Source organism: Mauremys mutica, chromosome 3, assembly GCF_020497125.1.
Source record: "Mauremys mutica isolate MM-2020 ecotype Southern chromosome 3, ASM2049712v1, whole genome shotgun sequence".
Taxonomy (NCBI): domain Eukaryota; kingdom Metazoa; phylum Chordata; order Testudines; family Geoemydidae; genus Mauremys; species Mauremys mutica.
Window position 1 is genome coordinate 100,963,532 of NC_059074.1, and position 27,544 is coordinate 100,991,075.

The following is a 27,544-nucleotide window of genomic DNA, read 5'->3' on the forward strand; positions in this document are numbered from 1 at the left end:
AAGAAACATAACAAACATGATGCCTGCAACCATATATTATGTCAATACAATAGTATTAGCTTGATATGTTAAGACAGATCTTTCTCAGTCTACCAATAGTTTTTCTAAAGTGCTCATTCACCAAAGTATGCAAAATCTAAACTGTGTAATTATTTGTAATTATTTTTACATGTTTGAGTTGGCAAACTGAATGTAAGATATGTCCTGATTTCTCCATTTTTATGCTATACATGACCAGTTACTATTGTTGATCTACAGTACAGTGCATGACTTACAACCTCTTCAGAGGTGACAAGGGAGCCAGCAACATATTGATTTTTAATACTTGTAGTACTTGGGACTCTAAATTGACTTTTTTTTCTGAGCTCCTTGTAGGATATGATCTCATTGGAGCACCAATGTATTCTGGGTTTGGGTGGGTTTTGTCTTCTTCTGAAGCATCAGAAATGGCTATGGCTGGAAATGGGACACTGGATAGGGTGGCCCAATGCTCTGAGGTGGGTCTGAGCGTTCTCTCTCTCAGGGGCTTAGCTGGTTGGTTCTTGATCACACACTCAGGGTCTAACTGATTGCTATATGTGGGGACGGGAAGGAATTTTCTCTCCAAGTCAGATTGGCAGTGACCTGGACGGGGGGGGGGGGGGGGAAGTTGCCTTCCTCTGCAGCATGAAGTGCAAGTCACTTGCCAGGATTATCTGGGTATATCTCAGTTAATCATTTCCCTGTCACTGCTGGGGTCTCAGGCATTGATGTACCTTGTTCCCTCCTATTCTCCGCCTGTGGCAAATAACAGTCTCATGTGGACTGTAATACTTTGGACTAATTTTGGTTGTTTAGTTTAGCATGGAGGTGCTAGGTGGTGCTGATGACTTGTGGTAGCAGGAGATCAGAATAGATGATCTGGTGATCCCTTCTAGCTTTAACTTCTATGACCTCATTGCTCTAGAATACGGTATTTTGTACAGTCAAGCCTCTTTATTGTCAACGTCAAAATGATGTAACATTTTCTGGCAATATCTGAGAGTTTCCAATGAGATTTTCAAACAAAACCTTCCTCAACACAAAAATTAAATGTAAAATTTTCACAATTGCCAGTGACTTATTAGGTTTGCCAACCCTCCAGGATTGTCCTGGAGTCTCCAGGAATTAAAGACTAATCTTTCATTAAAGATAATATCATGTGATGAAAGCTCCAGGAATTCAGCCAACCAAAGTTGGCAACCCTACTTAGGAGTCCCATTTTTAAAAGTGGTTTGGGCACTTAGGAGTGTAAGTAAGTCAATTATTCTTAGGCTCCTACATCATTTTTGAAAATGTTACCTTCAATCACTCAGTGGAGGCATTGGCTAAGAGTCTGTTCTGCAACGCCAGCAAGAACCGCACAGAAGATATAGTATAGAAAGAGAGAGGACAGATGTGACTTTATGACAACTCTGTGGCCTCAAGATACTAGTCTGGTCCAGTAGCCAGGAGTTGTTCTAATAATTGACAGCATCCTTCCCATAGCATCGTGCACTATAGGTCCTCACCCCTTTGCTCTTTGCATGCCTCAAGCAGCAGGGCATGCAGTAGTGATGGAGAGTGGGGGGTGGCAGCAAAGGGCCACCTTTGGTGGTATCCATACTGTGCCCCCACTGGGCACATTTTCCTTTGTCCCTTGCTGGCTGTTTATGGCAACATATGGGGGCCAGAGCAGGAGGCAAAATCCTTCCCATGGCTTCCAAAGTTAAATCATCATTCCAGTCTGCCCATGTCCTTCATTATTATTATTATTATTATTATTTGTTAACAAGTCATTTAGAATAAAACCATAAAATTATACAATGTGGTTAATTAAAACAAAACAATGGTTCTGTGAGGATAATTAAGTGCTCTTCTTGGAGCCTGAAATCTCTGATTTTCAGCTGATATTTCATGGAAAATCATTAAATGTCAGTGATATTAATGGGGACTCTTGTATTCAATGCAAACTGGTTTTGACAATATCTGAGAAATTTATAGAGGTTTGCAGAATGGAGAAAGTGCTCAATTAAATAAATGTATTTTAGGTGGACTTGATTATATTAATACAAAAATAGGAGAGAGATAGGGTCTCTTAAGCTATGAGCAGAGGATTTAATGTGGACATGAGTTTACTAATGATGATAGATTCATCTTAAGTAAGAATTAAAAGGGCCTGTGGTACATTTTACCCAATAAGCATTTTGCCAGATAACAGTAAATTCTCAGGTAACTCAGCACATATTTGTTTAAGATCCAAAATGAATTACTACTCTGTTTTAAGAAGTTAGCTTTGAAATGCCTTAGATTATTCTGGGATGTCTCTGGTTTCACAGCAAAAATTCCCTTTGCTTCTATTTAACTTGAGTAACTTTCTTCAACTTGTTGATAAAAATACAAAAAATAATATTACAAAAGGGAAGTAAATCTTTCAAGATATGAATCCTTTAATCTGTGATTTGTCTAGCATCCTGAGTAAACAGTTTTCAGAAACTGCCCTCAATTGTGGTAGCTTACTTATTCTTTGTTTAATCTTGTTCCCTGATTCCTCTACTGAATTTTTTCCAGAGTGGTAGCCGTATTAAGCTTATGCTCAAATAAATTTATTAGTCTCTAAGGTGCCACAAGTACTCCTCGTTCTTTTTACTAAAATTTTGTTTGTTTTTACATTATGTATGCTTCAAGGTCACTTGATGCAAGCTAATTAATGCTAGTCATCTTTCAGCAAGGCTAAAACTTATCAATTGAAGGAACAGGATACAAACAGACACAATATGAAGTATTTAGTGATAAAACAGTTATTCATTGCTCATGATGGGCCTGATCTAGAATTCTTTGTGCATCCAAAACTTCCATTAATTTCGATCGAGTCTTCTGGTGTGCAAGGAATGAAGGATTGGATCTGATATTGAATAGGGACAATATCAGAGGAAAATGGACTTCTATTTTGCTGTTAATTTGGTTCACCTGTTCTGGTGAAAGGATGAGATACATCAGCATGCAGTACTTTCTGAAATCCTGAATATTATGGTTAGGATGAATGAACATACCTTCTAGATATGATGGATTGTCATAATGGACTTCCATAAGCACATACTGAGGGTCTGTTGGTGTGCCAATGGATAAACCAACATGAGGAGGATATGTAAAGGCCTGTAATTTGAAATATGCACATCTGGTTAATAGGGTTCCTGTCCTGACCACATGTCAGTTTTGTTTTGATCAATATACCTACTGATTTTAAAACAGTGATATAACAATGTAAATAAGAATTATGTGAACTATGGACAAACAACAATTCTTTTTAAAACTTACTGAACATGGCATCGTGGAATGATATATCCCATTAAATAACAATGAATGCATAAACCAAACCACTAAACCTATATAAAATATTCAACTCTGCTGCTCGCTAACAGGATATTCATCCTACATTTGTTGACTGAGCTGCAAAAGGAAATTAAATTTAAAAAGTGTCAGTATTGCATCATCAAGCGGGTTAGTTGGAAAATATTTTTTTTATGAACATTTGAATCTAAAGTAAAGATGTTCCTAATTTTTAAAAGCAACAATTTCCAGATAATATGCTGGTTATATGAGTTTAGACTTTTCTTAGACAAACTGTTGCATTCTCAGTAAAATTATTTGAGCCTCAAAAGTGATCCTATATCTACTAGAAGAGGTCATTTATCAAACTTCAGACCTGTCGGAAACCAAGTTACACTGTTTCCCATATACAAATAGTATTTTTGCACTTTGTATTCTAGGATCCCAGCACTCTAGTGGTTTACATAAATGAATTAAACCTCACAACACTTCTATATTATCATCCTTATGTTGCATATGAGGAAACTGAGGCACTAAGGGGTTCAGTGACAAAGCCAGAATAGAACCCAGATCTTCCCTTTCCTACTCCAGTGCATTAACAACAGGATTATCCTTGCAAAGACTGGGATAAACTTTGTTAAACCAGATTTTATTTATATGGGCTTCTTACTTTACTTGAAACAAGGTAGAGGAAAGTTACAAATATGAGGCTAGAGTGTAGAGTTATGGCCAAAATGCACAAAGTACATGTCAGGAGTGATGTGCAAAAGTGGCCTAAAGTTGTCCATTGAACTGCCCTGATTCCGATGCTAGACTGTGCTTGGAAGTTCCAGCTGCAGTGTGACAGTACCATTAGGACTGCCCTAACTTTAACATTTGCAAGGGGCTGAAAACATAGCCTAGGATTGGCATGCCATCAGGATTGTGTCCTCTTTCCCATAGTCATAAGAACAAATGAAAGACCATACTGGGTCAGACTAATGGTCCATCTAGCCCAGTATCCTATCTTCCAATAGTGGCCAATTCCAGGTGCCCCAGAGGGAATGAACAGAACAGGCAATCCTCAAGTAATCCATCCCCCATCATTCACTCCCAGCTTCTGGCCAACAGAGGCTAGGGACACTCAGAGTATGGTGTTGCATCTATACACATCCTGGCTAATAGCCATTGGTGAACGTATCCTCCATTAACTTATCTAGTTCTTTTCTGAATCCTGTTATAGTTTTGGCCTTCACAACATCCCCTGGCAAGCAGTTCCACAGGTTGTGCATTGTGTGAAGAAGTACTTCCTTATGTTTGTTTTAAACCTGCTGCCTATTAATTTCATTGGGTGACCCCTCGTTCTTGGGTTAGGTAAAGGAGTAAATTACATTTCCTCAGTCACTTTCTCCACACCAGTCAAGATTTTATAGACCTCTATCATATCCCCCCCTTAATCATATCTTTTCCAAGCTGAAAAGTCACAGCCAATTTCCACAGGTATTATAGGTCACCAAGTCCAGCCCCCTGCTCTGAGGCAGAACCAGGTAAACGTAGACTATTCCTGACAGGTGTTTGTCCAAAAACCTCCAATGACGGGGATTCCATAACCTTCTTTGGAAGCCTATGCCAGTACTTAACTAACCTTATAGTAAGAAAGTTTTTCCTAATATCTAACCTAAATCTTCCTTGCTGCAGATTAAGCCAATTACTTCTTGTCCTACCTTCAGTGGACATGGAGAACACCTGATCACTATCCTCTTTAGAACAGCCCTTAACATATCTGAAGAATGGTACAGGTGTCCCTTCCTTCTTTTTTCTCAAGACTAAACATGACCAGTGTGCTTGCAGCAGGAAAGGTGTGTGGCATATAATCCCCTCTCTTGGCTTTACACTAGTGCAGGATCACCCTCTCCTTGGGGGTGATACTCCCTGGTCTGGTTATACCAGAATTACTGCCAAATTACACCTGCCATCTGGTGCAAAGTAACCAGAGTGCCATCTGGTGCAAGGATCTGTGCCAGTGTGAAATCAATCTCTGTCTTTATTTGGAGAGAACCCTCCTGTCCTTACCTAGTTTTCATCACTAACTATAGTCTGTTTGGTTTTTTCCATCTTCTTCTGAAGCACCAGGTGGTGGCCATTGCTGGAGGCAGGATTCCAGATTAGATGGGGCAGTCTGATATGGCAAAGCCGACATTCCCAAGTCATTTTTTCCACAAGCGTCGGCACTTTCTACATTATTTTCACTACTTTTAACGTGGTGCTTAATATCCCTATAAGGTTTTATACAGAAAAGGTCCATAAAATTTAACATTGTATGGTGAGACACTTAGCTATTGTGGCTATATATGCTTTAAAGAAAAGAGCTTAAGGCTTGGATCCACACAGGGACTTAGGCCTTCTGACACTGAGCATTGCAACACCTAACTTTCTGAGTACCTAAAAAATCACTGGAATGCACTGCAATCCACAAAGCCTGAGTTAGGTGCTTATGCTCCCTATCCAATGCATGGGGAGAGATAGGCGAGTAAGAATGGACTCCACAAAAGCCAGCGCTCTAGGTGAGGAGGATCCTAAGTACCTTTGTAGTTTTAGGCCTAAGTGACCAGCTAAAATAATAAGTAACTTCTTCCTGAAAAACTGTATTTACATCTTGGCTATCAAAATAAGAACCCAGGGGCTCATGTTTTGTTGTGGAGGGTGTTGTTTACAACAATCACTTAATGACAATGACAGAGCCATGTTTCCGCCTGCTCCCCATCCCCACTCTCCCAACAGCTGCTCCCAAGAGAGAGCCATGACTCCACCTAATCCCCACTCTCTACCAGTTGCTTCCTGGAGGTGGCATTTAAGGCAAAGCCCCTGCACATCCTTGAGTGCCAAGGCTGCACTGCATGTAAGGGGAGAGCACAAGTTCTCACTCCCTATGACACCACTGTGCAGGTGTGTAATGGTAGAACACAATCTCACACAGTTTTCAAATATGGTAAAAGTCCTAGTGACCAAAATTCTGTAGCATGAAATCCAATTTACTAATTGGCAGTATGGAAAAATCTTCACTGTGTCTGTGACGCACATCCCTTTAAAGCTTTATTGATAAATCATCCCAGGTAACCATTCATCCTACCTCTCCTCCAATGGCCCAAGCAAAAATGACTGTCTCACATGTGAGAAAAGAATCTGGCATGTTGGGGTGGTAGCATTCATGGCCGTAGTCCAACACACTGTCATTCAAACTGCTGCTACACTGATAAAGTAGGATATGGTGCACCAGATTCCCATGGCCCTTCTGTATCAATGGTTCGACCTGTTAACACACACACACACAAAAGATGACATAGTGGATGGAATCATTTTAAGTCATAGAAAACAACTAATATAGATATGTAGACTGCATCCAAAAATATGGAGAGTTCTTATTTTAATGGAGAAGGCTTTGTCATAAAATATAGCCTGGTTATAGTGTTTGAAGAGCTACTTCAGTGCTGTGCAACTCCAAGAGGCACTGCTGGTAGGATAAAGAACATGATTGCTCAACAGTATCCATGGGACACTAGACCCATGTTTGGTCAGTTTTGATACAGAATCTTCCATAATTTGCATACTTCTAGAGTGAGAGTCTGAAAGCTGATTACCATGAAATAAACCCAACCTCTTTCAGTGTGTAAACAGACATTTTCCAGTTACCATGGCATTTGTAAGGAAACAGAATTAATTTGACAAACTATGTTACCCAGAATGTTTTACATGAAGTCACCCATCACAGAATAGATGCTGTAGTTTGTTTGCTGGAGTGATGTGCTAGAGGGTTCTCAGGAGTGCCTGGGAGCCCCTGGTTAAAATTCTGCCACTGAACTTAAAAGAAGGCTGGAGTGATTTCACTGCTGTCTAATGGAGCTCTTCCTCTATCTGGGTGCTACTAAATCATCCCTGTCAGAGATGACATCCTTGGGGCAAACATGAATGTTTCTGAAGAGCAAATTTTTTTGCTTTTTGAATAGATCAGATTCCACTAAAAGTCAGGCTATCCAAAAATATTCAAAGGGAGAGAACCTCCCCCTCACTACCCTTTCAAGGTCTGCACCCCACTCCATCCAAGCCTTTTTTCAAATTACACAAGAGAAGCCCTGTGCTATGCTATCAATATACTGCATATATATTTCAGGGGCAAAAATATAATCACTTCTGGCATGTAGTGCTTAATATGTTTGTTTGCCTAGTAGTATTGTCTCCTTTTACTTTTCTTTTTAAATAAGAAAACAAGTGAACACATTCCCAAGTCCTGCAATTTCACCTTGCAATCTCACCTTCCCTGTTACAGCTGGCTCATAACCAGGGGCGGCTCTAGTCATTTCGCCGCCCCAAGCACGGCAGCATGCCACGGGGGGCGCTCTGCCAGTCGCCGGTCCCGTGGCTCCAGTGGACCTCCTGCAGACGTGCCTGCGGAGGGACCGCTGGTCCCGCGACTCGGGTGGACCTCCCGCAGGCGTGCCTGCGGATGCTCCACCGAAGCCACGGGACCAGCGGACCCTCCGCAGGCACGCCTGAGGGAGGTCCACCGGAGCCGCCTGCCGCCCTCCCGGCGACCGGCAGAGCGTCCCCTCCGGCATGCCGCCCCAAGCACGCGCTTGGTATGCTGGGGCCTGGAGCCGCCCCTGCTCATAACTGGTGAGAACACTTTGTCAGAGCCTCTTGTTAAAATATTGGGAGTAAATTACCAGTCTCCAGAAATTTATGTCACTGGACCTTTTTCAAACTATTGAAATGAATGCATACAAACCAGGCCACACAGAGTCTGCACACACCCCAAGTCCCCAGTTGATGTAAATTAGCATAGTTCTATTGAAGTCAATGGCACTATACTGATTTACACCAGATCTTCAGGTAGTGTATCAGAGTTTACTACTGATGGCAAATCTTAAAGTCTTCCTGGCGTGGAAGCATCTTCTGCATTATTTTCCCCATTTTCCTCCACTTTGCCACTTCCCCAAACCACTATACAAATACAAAATGTATTTATTGGAAAAGGAGCTACAGTAATGCAAGCAGTTTTCCCACAGTGATGAGATTTCCACCATTATCTTTCCAGGACTAATGATGATTCCATTATGAGAATTCCATCTCAACCTGATGTTTCCCCAACCTAGCTCCATGCAGAGTACCTGCATATCTGTCAAGAAGAGCAAAACCCAGAAGTTACGTAGGAGTAGATGCCCCCAACATTCAGAATCTCTATGTAAATTATGAATGGATTCAGTGAAAAGGTTATGGGAAATGTTTTCTCTGTATATGCCATGGAAATAAGGGTACTTGTCCAAACATGTGATACGTCCGCCTGCTGCTGCAGGACCCCAGCACCAGCTGTGCTTACGCTCACTACTTCAAAAACTATTTCTCTTCAAAGCAATAGGACATCACTAAAGTTGGAAATCCACATCCTGTCATTGACATCTTGTTATCTAAACAATAACATTATTTCAAATAAATATTTTTGGTTCAGCTTTCTTTGAGCTTTATTTCAAGTCTTTTAAAAACAATTTACAAATCCTTCAGTTGTGTTTCTGCAGCACATTTTGTGAGAGGTTTTATACTCTTCAGACAGAATTGTGAATATACTGTACATTGTTAAAAGTGTCGGTGCAATGATAATTATATGCTTTTCTTACTACAATTTAGATAAATAAATGACATCCACCTCATGCTCATCCTTATTTTTTTAAAGTCAATGATGGAGACATAGGACACAAACACTGATGACCAAAATGTTCAAATTTGGGCCCCAAATCCAGCAAAGCATTTAAGCATGTAAATAATCCCACACGTTTAAAGTTTAAGCACCTTAAGTGCTTTGCTATAGTAGGTACATAAAGTTAGGCAGCTGAAGCCATAATTAGGCACCTAAATAAGAATGGCCTTTTGAGTACCTGCAGTTCCCATGAACATCAGTGTTAACTTTGGTGCTCAGCACCTTTGAAATTGGGGCCATATTTATTTAATGACTAAAAATGGACTATACTGCCTCATTTTAGGCACCCAAACTTGAATCTTTGGGCCAATTAATTTATAAATTCTGATTTCCCAATTATTTGAACTTTTTAAAGTGTAAAGTTAAAATTTGGTTCTATGCCTTTTAATCCAAAAGCCAAAGAACCTGAAACTAAGCTACTTAGGTTCAGTTCTACCTTTACAAAACACCAGTCACAGAAACAAACCAACTATTCCAGCAAAAGTGTTATGCTCATGAGTGTCGAAGGTTACTAATTCATTATGGTGAATAGGAGAAAGGAGGAAGCCAAACTTTGGAATAATTTAGGAAAAAAGGATTTTAATTTGTCATAGTAAATTTGGGTAGGAGAGTAAAGTCCTGGGAAAACTTATGAAAAGTCAGGCATATTCTGTGTTGACTAAACAATCTTTGCAGACCTATGTCACTAATTCATTTTAGATCTGATTTTCATTTACACAAAAGTCCCTTTACACTGCTCTCACAGTGTAATTGAGCCTTAAAATTGCATTTATTTCCCACTTCCTGGTACATATGTACTGCCAGAGCCACGTGAAGGGACTGTAGCAAAATGAGACTCCGGGCGTTTATTTGTAACATTTTAGGCACAACTCTTGACTTGGCTATTTGGTTCCTTCACCTTTCCTTGCTGATTTTTACCCAATTCTTGTAGCAAGATTTGGCCATCCATTAGTCACTATTATTGAAAGAGAAAGACAAGATGGAGGGGGAATTCATTTATAGTTACCAACAATGTTACCATCCCCACTTTGCCTAATTCTTCAGTTGTTTATCTGTGATATTTTAGCGGTTGCTGAAATGCAAGTGAGAAGCAGCTGTCAGAGTTGATCTGTAAACTGTGTCATGAATAAGCCCACAGGACATATTGTACTATCAGAGCATGTCAGTCAGTTCTCTCCCCCAAGGCAGAGGAATTTTCTGCTTCACATACCCTACCAGGCTACCACCAATAGACTGGGGAATGAGAGCCCCACATCTACCCCAAATCAAAATGCCTAAAACCCTTAGGAGTGTAAAAAGTATTTAAAAAGTCCCTAATTGCTCCTACTTTTCACAAGAACTAAAAAAAAAAAAAATCAACTGCCACTTCCTTATTGCTGCCACTAGTTCTTGCTCACTTCCTTTTTACACTACTCCCTCTGTAGCATGAAAGTTTGGGAATGAGATGAAATGGAAGGAATTCCTTTCACTGGAGGGATATGTAACCCCCCCCCCACACACACACACACGAAAGAAGGAGATTTTCAAAAAATCGTTAACTTTGTACAATAGTAAGTATATATACACAATTAAGTGCTTGTTTTTACCATCTATTACAATTATTATTTAATATTGCAGTGGTTTTTCAATTATTTTGATTTTTTTCTACAATAAACCATGGAGAGTTTAAGGCTCTGGAATGGATTTATGCCAGGTACTACTGTAAATCAATACATCTTCAGAAAAATATACAGTACATGTCAGTCTATTTACATTTATTAAGCTTCAAAAAGATGTTTTAGTGGTGATCTCTTTACATGCCACAAGGTATCTTTTATGAATCTCACATTTTCAACATTTCACTAAAACTTCCTGATAACTGTTTGTAGCAAATTTTGTTTTATATGGGGTGGGGGGGTGAGGCTTTTCTCTTCCTTTGTGGGATGATCAAGGCTTAAAGATTACAGTTTTTCAAGTGAATGTCCAGGGCAAAGCAAGAACATGACTTTTTTTTTTTATTCTAAATAGTTGGATTATGATGTTTGAACTGCATGACCTGCCTTGATTGGGTAAATTAAGGTTTTTTAAGTGTTCACACAGCCATACATCTGAACTTTGTGAAAGTCCATCTTTGTTACAGGATTTAATAATTCACTTCAAACCCCTTAGAAACCTCCTCTAGTAGCAAACTTCTTTAACTTGGGAGCCATTACACTTCTTTATACCATCTTTCATCATAATGTATCCTCTTAGCAATGGCCACAAGTCTAACTCCAAAGAACTGTCAGTGTAATATCAAACTAGAATTTTGGGCCAGATTCTGCCCTCAATCAGACCTGTGTAAATCCACAGTAACTTAATTAAAGTAAATGGAGTGACTCCATGTTTACAAAGGAATAAATGAAACCAGAATCTGGCCTTTGATTTTCCACTCATCAGTGCCCAATAATTATTCAGGTAAATTCTTGTTCTCTTTTGCATATTATTCATTCACCTCTTACACAAACACAACCATACTGTTTTTCTTTATATATCTTGATTTTTTTTTAACATAGCATTATTAACAAGGGTTTTGCATTCAACTCTGTTGCAAACCAGCTTCAAGGTACTGGGATGGGATTAACATTAAACAGGATGAAATTTCAAATTAATCTAATCTAATGTGCCAAGATGTCAGGACTCCTGCTAGGAAGAAATCTCATCAGAAAGCTTACTCTTGTTTATAACTATTTTCCATCTCTTTTTGTTTGCTTTGCTTCCTTGAAGTTACAGCTGTAGCTTGTTATTAATGGCTGTTTCTCCAAATGATCCAAGCCAGCAAACTGTATCCCAGCCTCCACCTCAGAAATATCTCACTAGCAAATCTGGTCAACCAAATTTAGCAAAACAATTTTTGGATTTCTTTGTTGTGTAAAGAAATGCCAATCAGTTTTTGTTCTTGTTCCAATGGTTTTTGTTCCACTAAAATGAAAACAACATCAACAAAAAACTAAAGCTAGTCTATTCATTTGTTCAGATTCAAAAGCCTGTTTCCATTTAATTTTTATGTTTTAAATCCTTCAAATAAAATGCAGTTGTGATTATTGCATATTTCTGTAGTCACTTCTGGCCCAATTCTGTACCTGTTTATAGATCAGAAATTCCTAAAATGTAGTAGTGCAGTAGTAGTGTTGCTAAAGCACCAGGCTTGCATGGGATGTCACATTCATTAGCCAGATACAAAAGCACCTCCACACTCCCTGCAGTGAAGCAAGTGATCTTCACAATGCAGGCTGCAAAAAGGGGCTTTTCTTGCTGTAACAAGGTGCATACTGCACCCCTGGGTAATCAACCCCTGCACCTCCCTCCTCAATGAGTCAGGAACACTTCAGTCTGGTGCAACACCCATGCTTTCTATTCTCTAAAAGTTTCCCACCACCAGTTCACACCGGTAACTCCCTCCTCCTTCTATGCCTGACCTTTCTCTTTACCTTCCCCTCTTTCGCTGACTTCCTCCCAGCCTTTATAGCTCTGGCTAATAAAACTGGCAGGTGTGGCCAGTTATCCGGCAGGCACCAGGCTATTCACCCAGCCCCAATCTATTTCCCTTAATTGGGGCTGGAGTGGCAGGAGCTGATGAAGGGCTTCTCAACCAGCACCCGGGGCGGCTCCAGGCACCAGCATGCCAAGTGCGTGCCTGAGGTGGCAATCTATGGGGGGGCGCTTTGCCGGTCGCCGTGAGGGCAGCAGGCAGGTTGCCTTCGGCGGCATGCCTGCGGAGGGTCTGCTGGTCCCGCGGCTTCAGCGGACCTCCCGCAGGTGTGCTGCTGAATCCGCGGGACTGGGGACCTCCCGCAGGCAAGCCGCCGAAGGCAGCCTGCCTGCCGTGCTTGGGGCAGCAAAATACCTAGAGCCGCCCCTAACCAGCACCCTGCCACACTTGCACAGAGTAGGTGTGTACTGTATCTTATGAACCAGGCACCATAGTGCAAGTGTGTACAGCAGTGCTTCAATGCAGAAAAATGAATCCAGGTCCTTCCCTGGAGTAACTGTCCCTCCACAGCATCAAGACTGACAAGAGACCCATTACTCCACGGAGTACATGGCTGTATAAGTCAGCCATATCTCATAAAACCATGTGGTACCCAGAACCTCCTGTGAGTGCTCCACTGCTAGCAAGTCACTATAGGAGGATGTACTCTCCATGGCAAATGCCACTTAGCAAGGCTATGGCCTTACACAAAAGCTATGCAGTGGATAGGTACAGTCATTTGAATGTGGTACCATCAGCTGCCCGTAGTGCTCAGCTCAGCGGTACAGAATACTATTCTACGGTCTGAAAAAATTGATTAGGAAAAGTGACATGAGATTTTGTGTACTGATGGTTGGTGTTCAGGATGGTTTAGGATAGTTATTTTATCTAATTAGGTTCACCAAACCTATGAATGCTTTTTGAAAATGAGCTCTGGCTAATTTTCACCAGACAGTTTCAATGACAGACATACAGATGTTTTGCTCTCCTCTTGCTTTTGACATGTAGTATTACCTTCTAGTTTACTTTTACCTTCCCATATATCAGCAATATTTTTTCCATTATCTGTTGATCTGCCTGTCCAATTTAGATGATAAGCTCTTCAAGGTAAGGTCCATGTTTTCTCATTAGAGTTGATTGAAGATATTTTTGTTGAAACTTTTTTCAACCAAAAATTGGGCTTTAACTAAACAATAATTTTGATGGAAAGTATCTGCTTCACTTAAAAGTTCTAGATTTTTCTTCAGAAAATTAAAAACTGAAAATATTCATCTGTAAACTGAAATGTTTTAGGAGGGTTTTGACAAAAAGTCGACATTTTCTGCTGAAAATTTAATGAAATTTATTTTGTCATTTTGGTGTGATTTTTTCTGCACAACACCCTCGTTCTCATTTTCTGATCAGCTCCACTTCTTATACACATATGTAAAGCACCATGCAAGCCAGGGCAGGTCAACTGAGCAGAAGCCCTATGTAGCTGGACCCGCAGAGCTGGGATGGAATCCTGACTCTACTGAAGTCAATGGGAGTTTTGCCATTGATTTCAATGGGAACAGGATTTCACCCCTGAAATCTATTTTCATAGGAATCCAAGGAGGTTGGGGACCACACTCCTGTCCCCATTGTAGCCCTGCAAACACCTCCACCCTGTGGAGAGCATTTGTAAGAAGCTGTGAAATTAAACTCACAGAATAGCCAGGGCATCTGTCCATCTCCCATGTGGTATGCTGAAAACATGCTTCAAATACTGAATTTTTACATAGGTCTGAATTGTGCATAAATTTGCAACACATGCTTAATTTTACACACTGTGAGTACTTCAATGGATTAATCACTGTGTGTAAAGTTAAGCATGTGCATATGTTTTGGTGACACTGTTATGCAGTCCACATTAAATTCAATCCTTATTTCTCACTAATCAGTTTTGAACTCTGCCCTCCAGAAAGAGTTCCAGAATTTATGCTGTACCAAATATATATGCATCTTTAAAAAGTGTGTGATTTTTGGAGTTTACTGTGCTAAGCATAACAAAGTCACTGTTGTAGTTCCATTCCCTATTTATATATGACACTGAGCACCGCTATGTATCTTGATATTTTTTCGGATTAAAACAAGGTTCCTCTAAAATATTTCCTTACATTAGCCATACCCTGGATGTGGGGAAAATATCAATTATGTTTTGTTGTTACTGAAATAAATTGCTTCTTACAACAAATTAATTCAAAGATCGCTTAAATAGGAAAAGGCCCAGGCTGCAAAAGAAAGAGCCAAATTATTAGATTAGGTAAATTTCCCTTGGAGGATGGGAAACTTTCCATACCAACCACGGAAGCTCCACACAACTGCAGACATTTAAACTTGGATGATTCCTTCTTAGTGAATGCGGAGTGTATTCTGTGACAGTTTCAAATGAAGAACATAATCTTGAATTGAAATAACAGTGTTGTTTTGTTTATTTATTTTATAAACTGTGTTGTTGGAGTCTGGGTTTAACTGCTTCTGAAGGTAATTTAAACCATCTAGCAAGGTTACTGAACACAAATTCTGTCATCAGTGTGGGGAACAATGTCCTTACCATCTGAATGGAAAATGTTATTCAGAGCATTGACATTTCCTGTGTATGGTTAAAAAAGGGGACATTTGTTTGCTGATTGACCATACTGCTTAATGTAATAAGAGACTCTTATTTAAATTTCACTATTATACATCATTAAGACTTGATTACTGTACTGTAGCTTGAAACTGTAGGATTTTCACTGGAAAAAATATGCAGTTGCAGCTAAATGCTGCTCTGTTTTTTGCATTTCTAAATTCATGCTGTTTTCCCCCCATTTCCTCAAAGGTTATCATAATTAAATTAAATGATTCTAAATTCATGCAATCCCCCCCAAATCATCATAATTAAAGGACAAAATCCTAATAACTGTTATGCCGCCATATACCCAATAAACAGCCATGCAACCATAAACTAAATGACTTTAATAGGGTAAGAAGAAACAAACAAAATAGTAACAGCAAAAATTTCAAAATGAGCACAGGTGGACAACAATTACAACCATCACCCAGTCCACCCCTAAATTCCTGCTTTTATTTCCAACTAACCAATTTGAATTTATTACCTAGAAAGAGTTCCAGAACTTAAAAGTCATCTCAATCCAAAAGAAACATACATCACAATGAGCATTCACAAAGACTTGTTTCCCCCTCAGGTATGTCCTCAGCCTGTTAAGATAACAGATTACAGTAACAGAGTAAAAAATGCAACCCTGAGGAGTAAACTGATAATATGTTTGGGTCAAGAAAATACATGTTTCATTCAGTTATCTTACACTGCCGTCCTGTCATTTCTCTCTCAAGCATGAGGCATATTGGCATAGTAGCTGTGATACACACACAGCATGACCACAGAATCTCAGTTCTCAGTGCAGCTCACACACACCACACAAAATTAATCTGAAGTAATCAGGAACACTATTACTACTCTGTGAAAATAATGAAGCAATAAAGTCATATTTAACTTCTTATGTTTCAGATCCAAAAAAACCAGTACTGTACTGGTAGTTGGTAAGGGATGCTTTGCTGGAAATGAGCAAATAATTTGCCATGAAAAAAAATGTGTTCAATTCATGTACTCCCTTTTTTGCTCATGAAAGACCCATGAATAAACTACAATTTCCTTTTATTTGTTTGCTACTAAACAATATTTGACTTTTTTGTGGGGGGAAGCTTTTTTAAAAAAATAACTTTCTGGAATGACTGCTAATAGTTCTCTGTGATCAATCTGTTTAGGCACATGGTATTTTTTCTGTTCTCTAAGCCAAAACTATTTCCAAAATCAAAGTGAATTCATGAACCATTTCAGTTGTCCTGAAACTGAAAAAGTTTCACCCATCTCTACTCTTTCTGTAACACCAAACATTTACTGGATACTGTTGCAAATAAAAAATAAAGACATGGGATACAATTTTCAAAAAGCATTTAGGCCTGGTCTACATTGGGGGGATGGATCTAAGTTATGCAACTTCAGCTACGTGAATAACGTCGCTGAAGTCGACATACTTAGATCGACTTATCATGGTGTCTTCACCGTGGTGAGTCGACTGCTGCTGCTCCCCCGTTGACTCTGCCTGCACCTCTCACAGCGGTGAAGTACAGGAGTTGACAGGAGAGTGCTCAGGGATCGATTTATCGCATCTAGATTAGATGCGATAAATCGACCCCCTCTGGATTGATCGCAGCCCGCCGATCTGGTGGGTAGTGTAGACATACCCTTAGATTCTATCCTCGGTCACTCAAACACTTTTGAAAATCTTATGCATGGTCCCTGCCCTCCAAAGGCGTAAAGAGATAACATATAGAAAAGAAAAATTATGCAAACTGTATGTGGCTCAGTAGTGTGGTAAAGCATGCTAATGTTAATTAATTCCATGAAATTCACATTCTCTAATATTGGGCCAGATTCTGATATCCTTGCATTGGGTAGCTCCTTGCTCCATAAGTAGTCCCATTGACTTCAGTGGAATAAAGTACTATTCAGCATCAGTGGAAACATAAGGGTCAGCTTCAGATACTACCACTCTTTCAAAGTAATTAGTGCTATTTGAATATTCTTATTATCATTCATATCTTTTCCAGCACCCAAAAAAGTGGTAGGTACCTCATAAAACAAAGAGAAAGACACAGCCCAGGCCTAAATATCTTAAAATCTAAAATTAGTCATAGAATCATATGAATGTTAATACGAATATTCAAATAGCACTGTGCATCTCTCTATCAGTGTTATAGAGGGTGAACAATTTATGAGGGTAAAATGGATTTATTTGGGGTTTGGACCCCACTGGGAGCTGGGTATCTGAGTGCTGGGGACAGGAGCACTTCTTAAGCTATTTTCAGTTAAGCCTGCAGCTTGTGGGGGATGTGGCTCAGACTTGGATCTGTGTTTGCAGCAGACAAGTGTGTCTGGGTCAAACAAGGCAAGGTACTGGAGACCCAAGCTAGCAGGGAAAACAGGCTCAGAGGTAGTTCCAGCACATCAGGTGGGTGGCAGTCCCAAAGGGGTTTCTGTGACCCAACTTGTCACACTCCCGCCAGTTCAGTGGAGTGATTTTTGACATTGCATAATCTAATGTGCCTGTTCAGGCTTGCAACGAAGTGAGAGCCCACCAGATCAAAGGCCAGACAGCTTGCAAGCTTTGTGGCACACGATGAACACATTGCAGACAATCTAATTTTATAGGGTTGAAATTGTTCTGCACATGCAATGTACATGTAAAATACAGAACTTTTTTTGTTTCAGACTGTCTGATGCAATTTGCCAGAGTTATGACATTAAGCAAAACGTAAAAGTTCAGGCCTACGAACAACAAGAAGTTACTGTCTGGTATCATTGAACATAAAAATCAGTGCCCCCATTTAGGTACCAAAGGCTACAAGCCGCCTCTCTGACTTTTAATCAATCAGTCTCTTAAACTGGAGTCCCTTTGTGTTTTTCACACTAGAGCCTTTGGTATTACTAAAGCATTCCCATGTCCAAAAGCTGAGTCTCCTTTAGCAACAAGATTTTTGAGGGATTCTGCTTTCTAATAAGAGATTACTATGAATCTGAAAATGAAGTTTAACCAGCAGCTGCTAGCCTGCTCCAATGCAGATAAATCTTAGTTTAAAAGGCACTCCCTTCTTGTTGCAAGACCAGTATTGGAAAAATGGTTATGCACAAGTGGAAAAATATGTTATGCACAAGTGTACTTCAACATTTTTCAATGTTCGATAACTAGGCTTTTCCTGGTGAAATATATGGCCTGATTTGATTATTCTCTCACTCATCTTTTGATGATTAAAAGCAAAAATAATTGCCTACACAAAAAATTCCAAAACTCCTCAAAGCAGACTTAAAAAACATCTGTTTTTTTTTCTTTTGAAGTAGGATAAATCAATGGGACTCAAAGTGATTTACTTCCCTAATAAATTTGAGTTAAAAATACTTTATCACTACCTTCTCTGTCACCCAACGTATTAATAATGATGAAAAAAGTTTATTTGTGTCAAAATGCTATTTGTTTTATTGTACATGAGACACTCAGATATTTATATTATACACATATCAAGTATATATTTACCAATATATATGGTACTTGATATTTGACCAACCAGATGTATTTTTGACTGTGTCTTCTGTGTCCACCCATATAAACCCTAAACATTGTATATTCTCCCATTCCATCATTGGTCAACATGTTTGGTCCATTCTCACAAGTGATACTGCACAATGAATGGAGATACATGAAAGGGATGGTTTGAGTACGTATCCAAACATCATAGATACTCTCTGAACCTCTGCAGAGTCTGCAAAATTGTGCTGCAAATCTCATAAAGACAGGCTCTCTCATGGGATCTGCAGTACTTCCTGGTTCCATTTGGTCATGGAAATAGTGAAGCCTTTCTTCCAGTATTTTGGCTATTCTGCTTCTGGTCCCAGAACCTCCAAGCAGCATGAAAATTAAAAATAATGGCGTGGGGGACGGCAAAGAAACACAACGGCTGATTTCTTTGTATCTTCAGCAAGGCTGGTTCAAAGTTCTGGGTGAAGGTACCAAATTCTGGGTAAGTTTGTTCTTATTTTATACAACCTGCTTTGACTATCCTTAATACTAGAAAGACAAGGTGGGTGAGGTAATATCTTTTATTGGACCAACTTTGTAAGCTTGAAAGTTTGTCTCTTTTACCAACTAAAGTTGGTCCAATAAAAGATATTACCTCACCCACCTTGTCTCTCTAATATCCAGGTACCAACATGACTACAACACTGCAAACCATGGAAGATATCCTTAATACCAATATTCAGTCTCAAACAACATTTTTCTGCCTATTCCTACTATTCATGTAGAGATGATTATTATTAGGGATTGCAAGATTCATTCCACAGTTTGTTTTTTTTTTAAAAAGATACTTTAAAGAGGTTAAGAGAATAAGAAAGAAAAATGGATTGGGTGTTGAAACTAGTATGGTCATGTTACACTTAGTGCTGAAAAACCTTCAAGCAAAGTGATTATGGAGTTCCTGGCTTCTAAAACATACATTCTTTCATCAATAGACGTTATAAATTCTCAGAAGTGTGTACACACCACTCAAGTATGTGAAGGGAAACAGAGGTGTGCCAGGTGTGGTGGGAGAACATGCGAATAAAGCAGATAATACTGTATTTAAGTTTTTAATTGCAGTGGGAAATATAGTGCTGCATTTGGGACATCTGAGGTCAGCATTTATACCTAAGACGCACAGGGCCAAAGTAATAAATAATATAATTTTGGCTGATGCAGTTAAAGTAGTAAGTAATCCAATTAAAATAAGTCTTAGGGAGAAAGAAAGCACTGAGGCCTACGCTAAAAACAGTAAAAAAAAATGTTACCGAAGAATCATGAACAGAAAGAGATAAAAGGACTAAAACAAGCTTCAAGCTTCAAACTAAAATATAGTTTCTGTGGAAGTGTTTCTAATGAATCTGAAACTGTCATTTTCATGACATCTGTATGGCAAACATCTGTATGGTGCAAGCTCAGAAAAAATGAAGAAATAAGGTCACCAGATAGATTGAAAAATAAGACAAAACAAATTAATAGATATGTGAAGCATTAATAGTGAAAGCGATCTGGTGCCATTTTATATATTGTGACAAAGTCAGACCTGGCAGTTCTGGAAGGGTGGTTGAAGGTAGGTATATTAGTCTTAAAATGATTAAAGCACTTTTTCCTATGAACTGAAAGAGGTTACCCTCAAGTTAATTATCGCCACCTGAGTTTAATGAAGGGCAGCCAGTAACCTTTAAAAATCTCTTCCAGTGAGAGGGATAAGAGAGGATGGATGAGAAACAAGCTGCAGAAGGGTTGTTTGCAGTGAGGGGGAAAGATTTCTCGCAGGTGAAGAGCTGTTTTTCCCTATAAGTGGAAATCTTTTGTTTATTTTTGTTTGGGGGGCCTTGGTTCTCAACATAGCTGGACCCAGAGAGGGTGGCTGGCAATTGATAGTGACATAAAAAGAGGCAGTACTCCAGCTGATGTTAGGAAATGTAATTTTTTTGTTTTTGTTTAAAGATGCTTTGGGGCCAACCCTATAAATATTGTAAATAAACAGATGTGAAGTATTAAACCTCCAGTGTCAGCCTGTTTTACCCCAGGCCTCCTCAACACCACAGGGAGAAATGCTGAGACCTGACATGACAAAAGAGATATGTTGTCACATGATGTAGAAAAGCAATGGAAATCAGAGTACATGATGGTATTTAAATGGATTTCAGAAGTTTTAATGTGCCTCCAGGGGAGAACTCTTACATAAAATGAGAAATAATAAAAATATTTTTTTTAAAATGTAATCCTTGACCAAATAAAATAGCATAATCTAAACTAATCCTTTCATTACCTGCAGAAAACCTGAGTATTCAGGCTCCAGGCAGGTGGTGTACAGAGCAAGTGGGGGGTGGAGCTGCTAACTCTCTCTTACTGACATAGCTCCTATGCCAACCTAAGTGTTGGCATAGCACCAGTGGCCTCTCTATGACAATTATCCATGCACACAAAATCCATGCTCAATGTGGCTTATACAAGACCAATGCAGAGATCTTTTCATGGGGGTTAGGAGTGCATAGGCACCCCTCTGTGACTACCATGTCAGCAGACCCTCCACTCATTCCCTGTGAGACGCTTACATGGTGCAGAGGACTTCGCCTTATGCATATGGGGGGGAAGGATTGCTCATTGGCCTGCTAAACCCAGGGTTTTGAGTTCAATCCTTGAGGGGACCATTTAGCAATATGGGGCAAAAATCTGTCTGAGGATTGCTCCTCCTTTGAGCAGGGGGTTGGACTAGATAACCTCCTGAGGTCCCTTCCAATCCTGATATTCTATATGATACATTTTGTATACTCATTTCAATAAAAGCACATTTAGAAAAAGTAGTGAGACAAACTTTCATTTTCAAGACTGGCTAGTTAATAATTGTATAGAGCAGTGCAAGAATCTGAATAATCAATAGACTTAAACTTATATTTTAGGAAGTCTTGAGTAACAAATACAACACAGAGCCTGAGCCCCTACATTTGAGAAAACTCAGGGCTAACTTCTATGTATAGGAAAAATAAAAACATACTGCATGGTAGCAAGCCCCAGGCATATTCCACATCCTGGAGCTGCAAGCAGCAAGACAGGCAAATGCACATCTAGCTGTGGGAGGTTTTTGCACGCAGGAGGTGATGTACACCGCTCCAATATACAAAGCCAGTTTCATCTTGGGGTTTCAGAGCTACTGTACAGCCCTCTTGCAGGTCTAGCATGTGGATTAGATGATGCCTGACATACTCTATTCCCAACATGCCCCCTTCTTCAATTCTACCTATTGCTATTTTTAAAATTGGCCTGTCGCACACTCACACTGGTATTTGGTTCTGCAGACAGAAAGCTCATAATGGGACTGAGAGGGTGTAGATGAAGGCTGAACAAACCCTTAGAAGTGTAGTGAAACAAGAGGAGGAGATACTGTTCTACTGTTTGAAGCTGTATACAAAAACAGTTCAGTGACCGGTACTGACTCTGGTTCAAAATACGGAAGTTTCCTCTCTATGTTGTTGAAAGTATACTTTGTATTTATGACAGGTAAAGTGATAATATTATTATAATAATAAATAATAATAAATTTGTATTGCAGTAGCTCCTACAGCCCTCAAACAGGAGGGTTTAGCAGAGCCTGCACAAATATATAGGCAGACACTGTCCCTATCCCAAGGAACTTAAAGTTCTAAGAAACATGAAATAAAGGAAAATTAAAATGAGAAATCATAACCCAGATTCAGTGTCCCATTATTGTACTTATGCTCTGTTCTCTGTTAGTGGATATGGTGTAAGGCATAGTTACTTGCTCCTGTCCTCATTGTAGCTATGGGTTGAATACAGAAGTAGTCTCATCTGTTACATAATTTACCTGATGTATGCAGAGTAATTGTAGCTATGTCGATTCCCAAGAGCTTAAATTCATAAGTCTGCTAGACACTAAAAATCAAGGACTGAAACTGGATTTATGGCTTATTACAACAATCCGTAACCCACTAACTCCCTCTTTTTGTCCTATGACTGCAGAGGTGTTAACAGGTCACTCTACCTTGAATGGTCCCTTAAGATATGTGCTAGCTACTTATGCTAAATCTGTTCCACCTTGCATTTAGCTGTGACATTCAGAGTACCTTTCCCAGACCTCAAGAAATGTTCTGTGTAGCTCAAAAGCTTGTCTTTCTCACCAACAGAAGATGGTCCAATAAAAGATATTACCTCACCAACCTTGTCTCTCATGTCATTTACCTGTCACTTGGTGCATCTTGTTCTAGGATATAGAGGCAGTGGAGAAATGCTGATTTACACCAGGTGAGGATCTGGCCCATGGAAAACAAAGTGAATGTTATGGGGGTTTTTTTCCTACAAATGGCAAGGTACCAGATAATGAAAACAGTGCAGGTGGCACTTTACACTGATTATAATACATTGTGTGTGAAATCCTGAACGAATAGAAAGAACTGTTAGTTCACTGACATACGTCATTTCATTACCCTACCTTGTGGTAGCAATAATGGCCCAATCCTGCAAAACCTTACCCAGGCAAACAGTCCCACTGGCTTCAACGGATTACTTGGATGAGTAAAGGTTTGTAGGATTGGGCCCTAACTTCCTTAACACGCAAGTCTCCAAAACAGCACCTAATGCAGTCTTAAATGCCTTTGAACTAACAACCACCACCATTCAATTTGGCAGGCTCTTCACCCAGACAAGAACATATTTCCTAAAAGTGGTTGGGGTAGATTGTGTCTTTCAGGCCCACAGTGGGGTGAAGCAGAGCTGCACTGCCTGGAAGGAACTCCTGAACAGCATAGCTTCTCTCCTGGACATGCAGGGAGAATGAACACTGCATCTTTTAGAAAGGTGGAGCCTGCTCCCCACCAGCAGAGTTGGACAGCTCTGTGTGGGAACAGGGGGCTGATGTCTCCTACTGTGGGTGACTAGAACCACACCCCAGCTTTCACAGTTTTTTTTTTCCAGTAATCACTTCCATTTCTTCACTTCCTCCAGTCTACAATCAGAGAATCTTAAAATTCTTCACTGCCTAGCTTTATTTTTATCTCTATTTCCCTAAGGTCTCATCTAGAGAAAATATTGTACTTTACAATGAAAAATAATATATTTGAAAATAAATTAGTCAGAGGATAATAATAATTAACACAACGAAATGAAAGAGAGAGAGAAAAGGTGTGCTATATGAACCAAATTCTACTTAATTTGGAGTTGGACCAGCTTAAGGGCTTAAACCAGTACAGTACTTAAGCATTTGTGCATAACTAATTGTTTAGTCCTACTGAAGTTGATGAGACTGCTTATGTTTTTAAAATTATGCACATGACTTAAATGTTTTGCTGCATCAAGGCCTACACAAGAGTAGAAATGGGCCAAATTCAGTATAGCTGAATCCTTATGGATGCATTAGAATTATATCAGGGAAAAATTTTGGCCATTTTGTCTGAATCACTGCTTTTTCTCTCTCTAAAAGTGGGATGCCTTGTTTGTGTTGAATGTATACAACAGAAGAAACCATGAATCAACATCTACTTATGTATCCAAATAGCCCAATCAGTTTGTTGAAAGCAGATAATGCATTTGGCTTCTCCTTTGTCCATTTCTATCTCTGTTTGCATAGCCCATGTCCTTTTTGGAGATCCATAATCCCATTCCTTTGTGTAAGCAATAAGCATTTGGAAATGTACAATGTGTTTGCAAGAATACGTCTGTATAAATCCATAACAAGCCTGCATAAGTCAGCTATATAGCTGTGTGACATATCTGAAAATTCAAGTTCTACCCTTTAGAAAGAAATGCTAAAACAGGGTTTTCAAAATTCCTTTTCTCTTCTTCTCTCGGTAATCAGTTTAGCTGTCAGTGAGTACTACACCATTTAAATTACAACATTGCTTTCTTCCGCAAGTCAGAAAAACATTGAAAATAATTTTAAAATTTTCAGCTATTTATAATAAAATATCAAACAGGAGACTTTCAAAGTTTATAAGATTCTAATATTCATTATAAATCACAGCATAAGTAAAGAATATGAAATACCACACTTCTGTGAAAAAAAAAATCATTCAATAAGTAAATTTCAGCTTAAGTTCTCAAACTTCATCTGGCCACATATTACATTCATATGGTGCACCTATAGTAGCTGTCATATGAAGCATCTTAAGGCAAATTATACCAAGTCTTTTCAGGGAAGCATACATGTGTACAGTTGCTATTAAGATCACCATTGAAAGACAAGCATAGGTGCTTAATATTCTGAGCCTACATCTTTTGAAAACAGATATCAAGGAGTTTTCACACATTAATATTGTAGGCCAGGGGTAGGTAACCTATGGCACGGGCGCCAAAGGTGGCACGCGAGGTGATTTTCAGTGGCACTCACACTGCCTGGGTCCTGGCCACTGGTCTGGGGGCGGGGGGGCTCTGCATTTTAATTTAATTTTAAATGAAGCTTCTTAAACATTTTAAAAACCTTATTTACTTTACACACAACAATAGTTTAGTTATATATTATAGACTTAGAGAAAGAGACCTTCTAAAAGTGTTAAAATGTATTATCGGCACGTGAAACCTTAAATCAGAGTGAATAAATGAAGACTCGGCACACCACTTCTGAAAGGTTGCCAACCCCTGTTGTAGGCCAAATTCTGTTTTACATATACCTTTATATGACTGGTTACCGCTGACTCCAATGGGGTTTACATGCAAGTAACAGGGGCATCATTTGCACCTAACAATTTATCCGGTAATACAACCCTGGAAAATTGATTAAACCCATGGTACCACAGAATAACCATGTCTCAAATACACATTAGAGATAATGGGTCAAGTTCTCTTAGGGTATGTCTACACTGTAAAAAAACCCCACAGCAGCAAGTCTCTGAACCCAGGTCAACTTACTTGGGATTGTGTTACCAGGCTAAAAATAGAAGTGTAGACATTCTGCCTTGGGCTGGAGCCTACGCTCAGATCCACTCCTGTTGCTGGGTTTCAGAGCCTGGGCTCCAGCTAAAGCAGGAATGTCTACACTGTTATTTTTAGCCCTGTAGCACAAGCCCCAGAGCCTGAGTCAACTAACTTAGGCTCTGAGATTCTCTGCTGGGGGTGTTATTTGGAGTGTAGACAGACCTTTTGTTTTTAGACCCTTGCAATCTCATCGAAGTTATTGCAGATGCATGAACATAACAGAGAAGCCCAACAATAGTAGTAACATCTTCATGTTTTTACTTGAAACATCAATGGATTTTAGGAAAAATTAAAACCTTGAGCCTGATCCTGCAACCCTTATTCATAAATAATAATTGTATAGTACCATTCAAGTCAAGGACTGCTAACTGCAGGATCATGCTCCTTTTAACTAGCACCATCTAATTTTGTTTCCCCAAGACTAAAATTTATCTCAAATAATTCTTACTTTGTTCTTCTAACATCTATTCACACTGGTACAATATTTTTGATTATATATTACACACCTTAAATTAATAAGGATTGAATCTAAAAATGTTTGTTGATTCAGATAAGCACCCAAATGTATGAATATTTTTTGAACTATCTACTTCACTTTGGTCTGCTAAAGCAGGACAGAATTATTGTGAGAATGGGTGCTTTTGTAAAATCTAAGGTACATTGCATTTTTGATTTTGTGAGGAAGAATGTAAGCACCATCTTTCTCACAGTGTTTTTGTGCTGCTGGGTTCAGCCTGAACCAGAAGTTACGGAGGCTAAAAAATATATAAGGAATAATGCTAACTGGTTGCAGTTTTGTAACCATTTTGAATTTGCTCTGAGCTTTGTAAAAAAGCCTGTGGCTTTTTTTTTTTTACCCAAATCAGTTTACCCATTTTCTCTCTCTCACACAGACACCCCTATACCCTTAGGGTCATAAAATCATAGACTATCAGGGTTGGAAAGGATCTCAGGAGGTCATCTAGTCCAACCCCCTGCTCAAAGCAGGACCAATCCCCAGACAGATTTTTACCCCAGCGTCCAGATTTTGCCCCCCTCTGGGTTTAGCAGCCCAATGCTCAAACCACTGAGCTATCCCTCCTCCCCCCTCCCCTTTTCACAAAAACATTTGAAAGATCGTTTGTTTGTTTTTTGTCCCAGTGCAGAACAAAAACAAATCTGAAAACCTTGAAAGTTGCTATGAAACAGAACTGCTGTCCTCTGGACATCTCTAAACATGAGGATATAAATTGGACTCTTCAGACTGAGTCACATACCTTTATCACATGATGCTTTTCATGATGTATAGGTATCTTAAACATTTGGCACCAATATGTTGTGTCTTTGTCCGGTATAGGCACCTGTCTTAATAAAAAGGGAAAGAATACACTAATATAAAAGTCAAACTTTTTTCATGTTGCTTCAATCCCCACCTCTACCCTATCTCCAAATAAAAACAAAAGCCAAAGTAACTTACGTCTTGGTTTGTCAAGTCAAAGTATGCCAAAGAGGCAGATATAACATTCTTTTTCTCAGGGTTCAGTAAACGTAGACTCTTTGAGCCGCGATTTGATCCATGGTAATTTTGACCTGCTTCTCCCATGTCTTTGTGGTGATAGGCCCATATCACCCTTACTGTGCTCTCCTTGAAAACAAAATCTTTTCTGATTAGGTATAGGAAGAAGTCCTTCCTCACAGTTTAGTTCACAACATTCCCAAGGCAGATCCAAAGCTGTAGTGACTTGTCATTGCTCTGCTGAAGCCACCCTTTCCTTGTTTTTATAATCTACCCTCATGTTTCTACAATGACTATCCTCCAACCATGTTTTACAGAGATCTCTTTGCAGGGCTCAGCTGGTCTCAGTTGGAGGTTTATTCTGCCACTGAGAAATGTGTGTCATCAAGGTATGTGTGTCTTTCCCACGAATGTTAGTCAGTTTTATGCACAGCCAT

The 27,544-nt window shown here is 39.4% G+C and overlaps 1 protein-coding gene across 1 annotated transcript in view; it reads right to left on the bottom strand.

The window, feature by feature from the left end:
• MOXD1 (monooxygenase DBH like 1) overlaps window positions 1–27,544 on the bottom strand; it is a 94,704-nt gene that overhangs the window by 35,428 nt on the left and 31,732 nt on the right. Inside the window, exons 3-6 of the mRNA XM_045010462.1 lie at window positions 27,069–27,236; window positions 26,869–26,952; window positions 6,437–6,616; window positions 3,051–3,153 (exon numbers count right to left, since the gene is read on the bottom strand). Of these exons, the coding sequence (XP_044866397.1) occupies window positions 3,051–3,153; window positions 6,437–6,616; window positions 26,869–26,952; window positions 27,069–27,236 (535 nt within the window). The remainder of the gene's footprint in view (window positions 1–3,050; window positions 3,154–6,436; window positions 6,617–26,868; window positions 26,953–27,068; window positions 27,237–27,544) is intronic.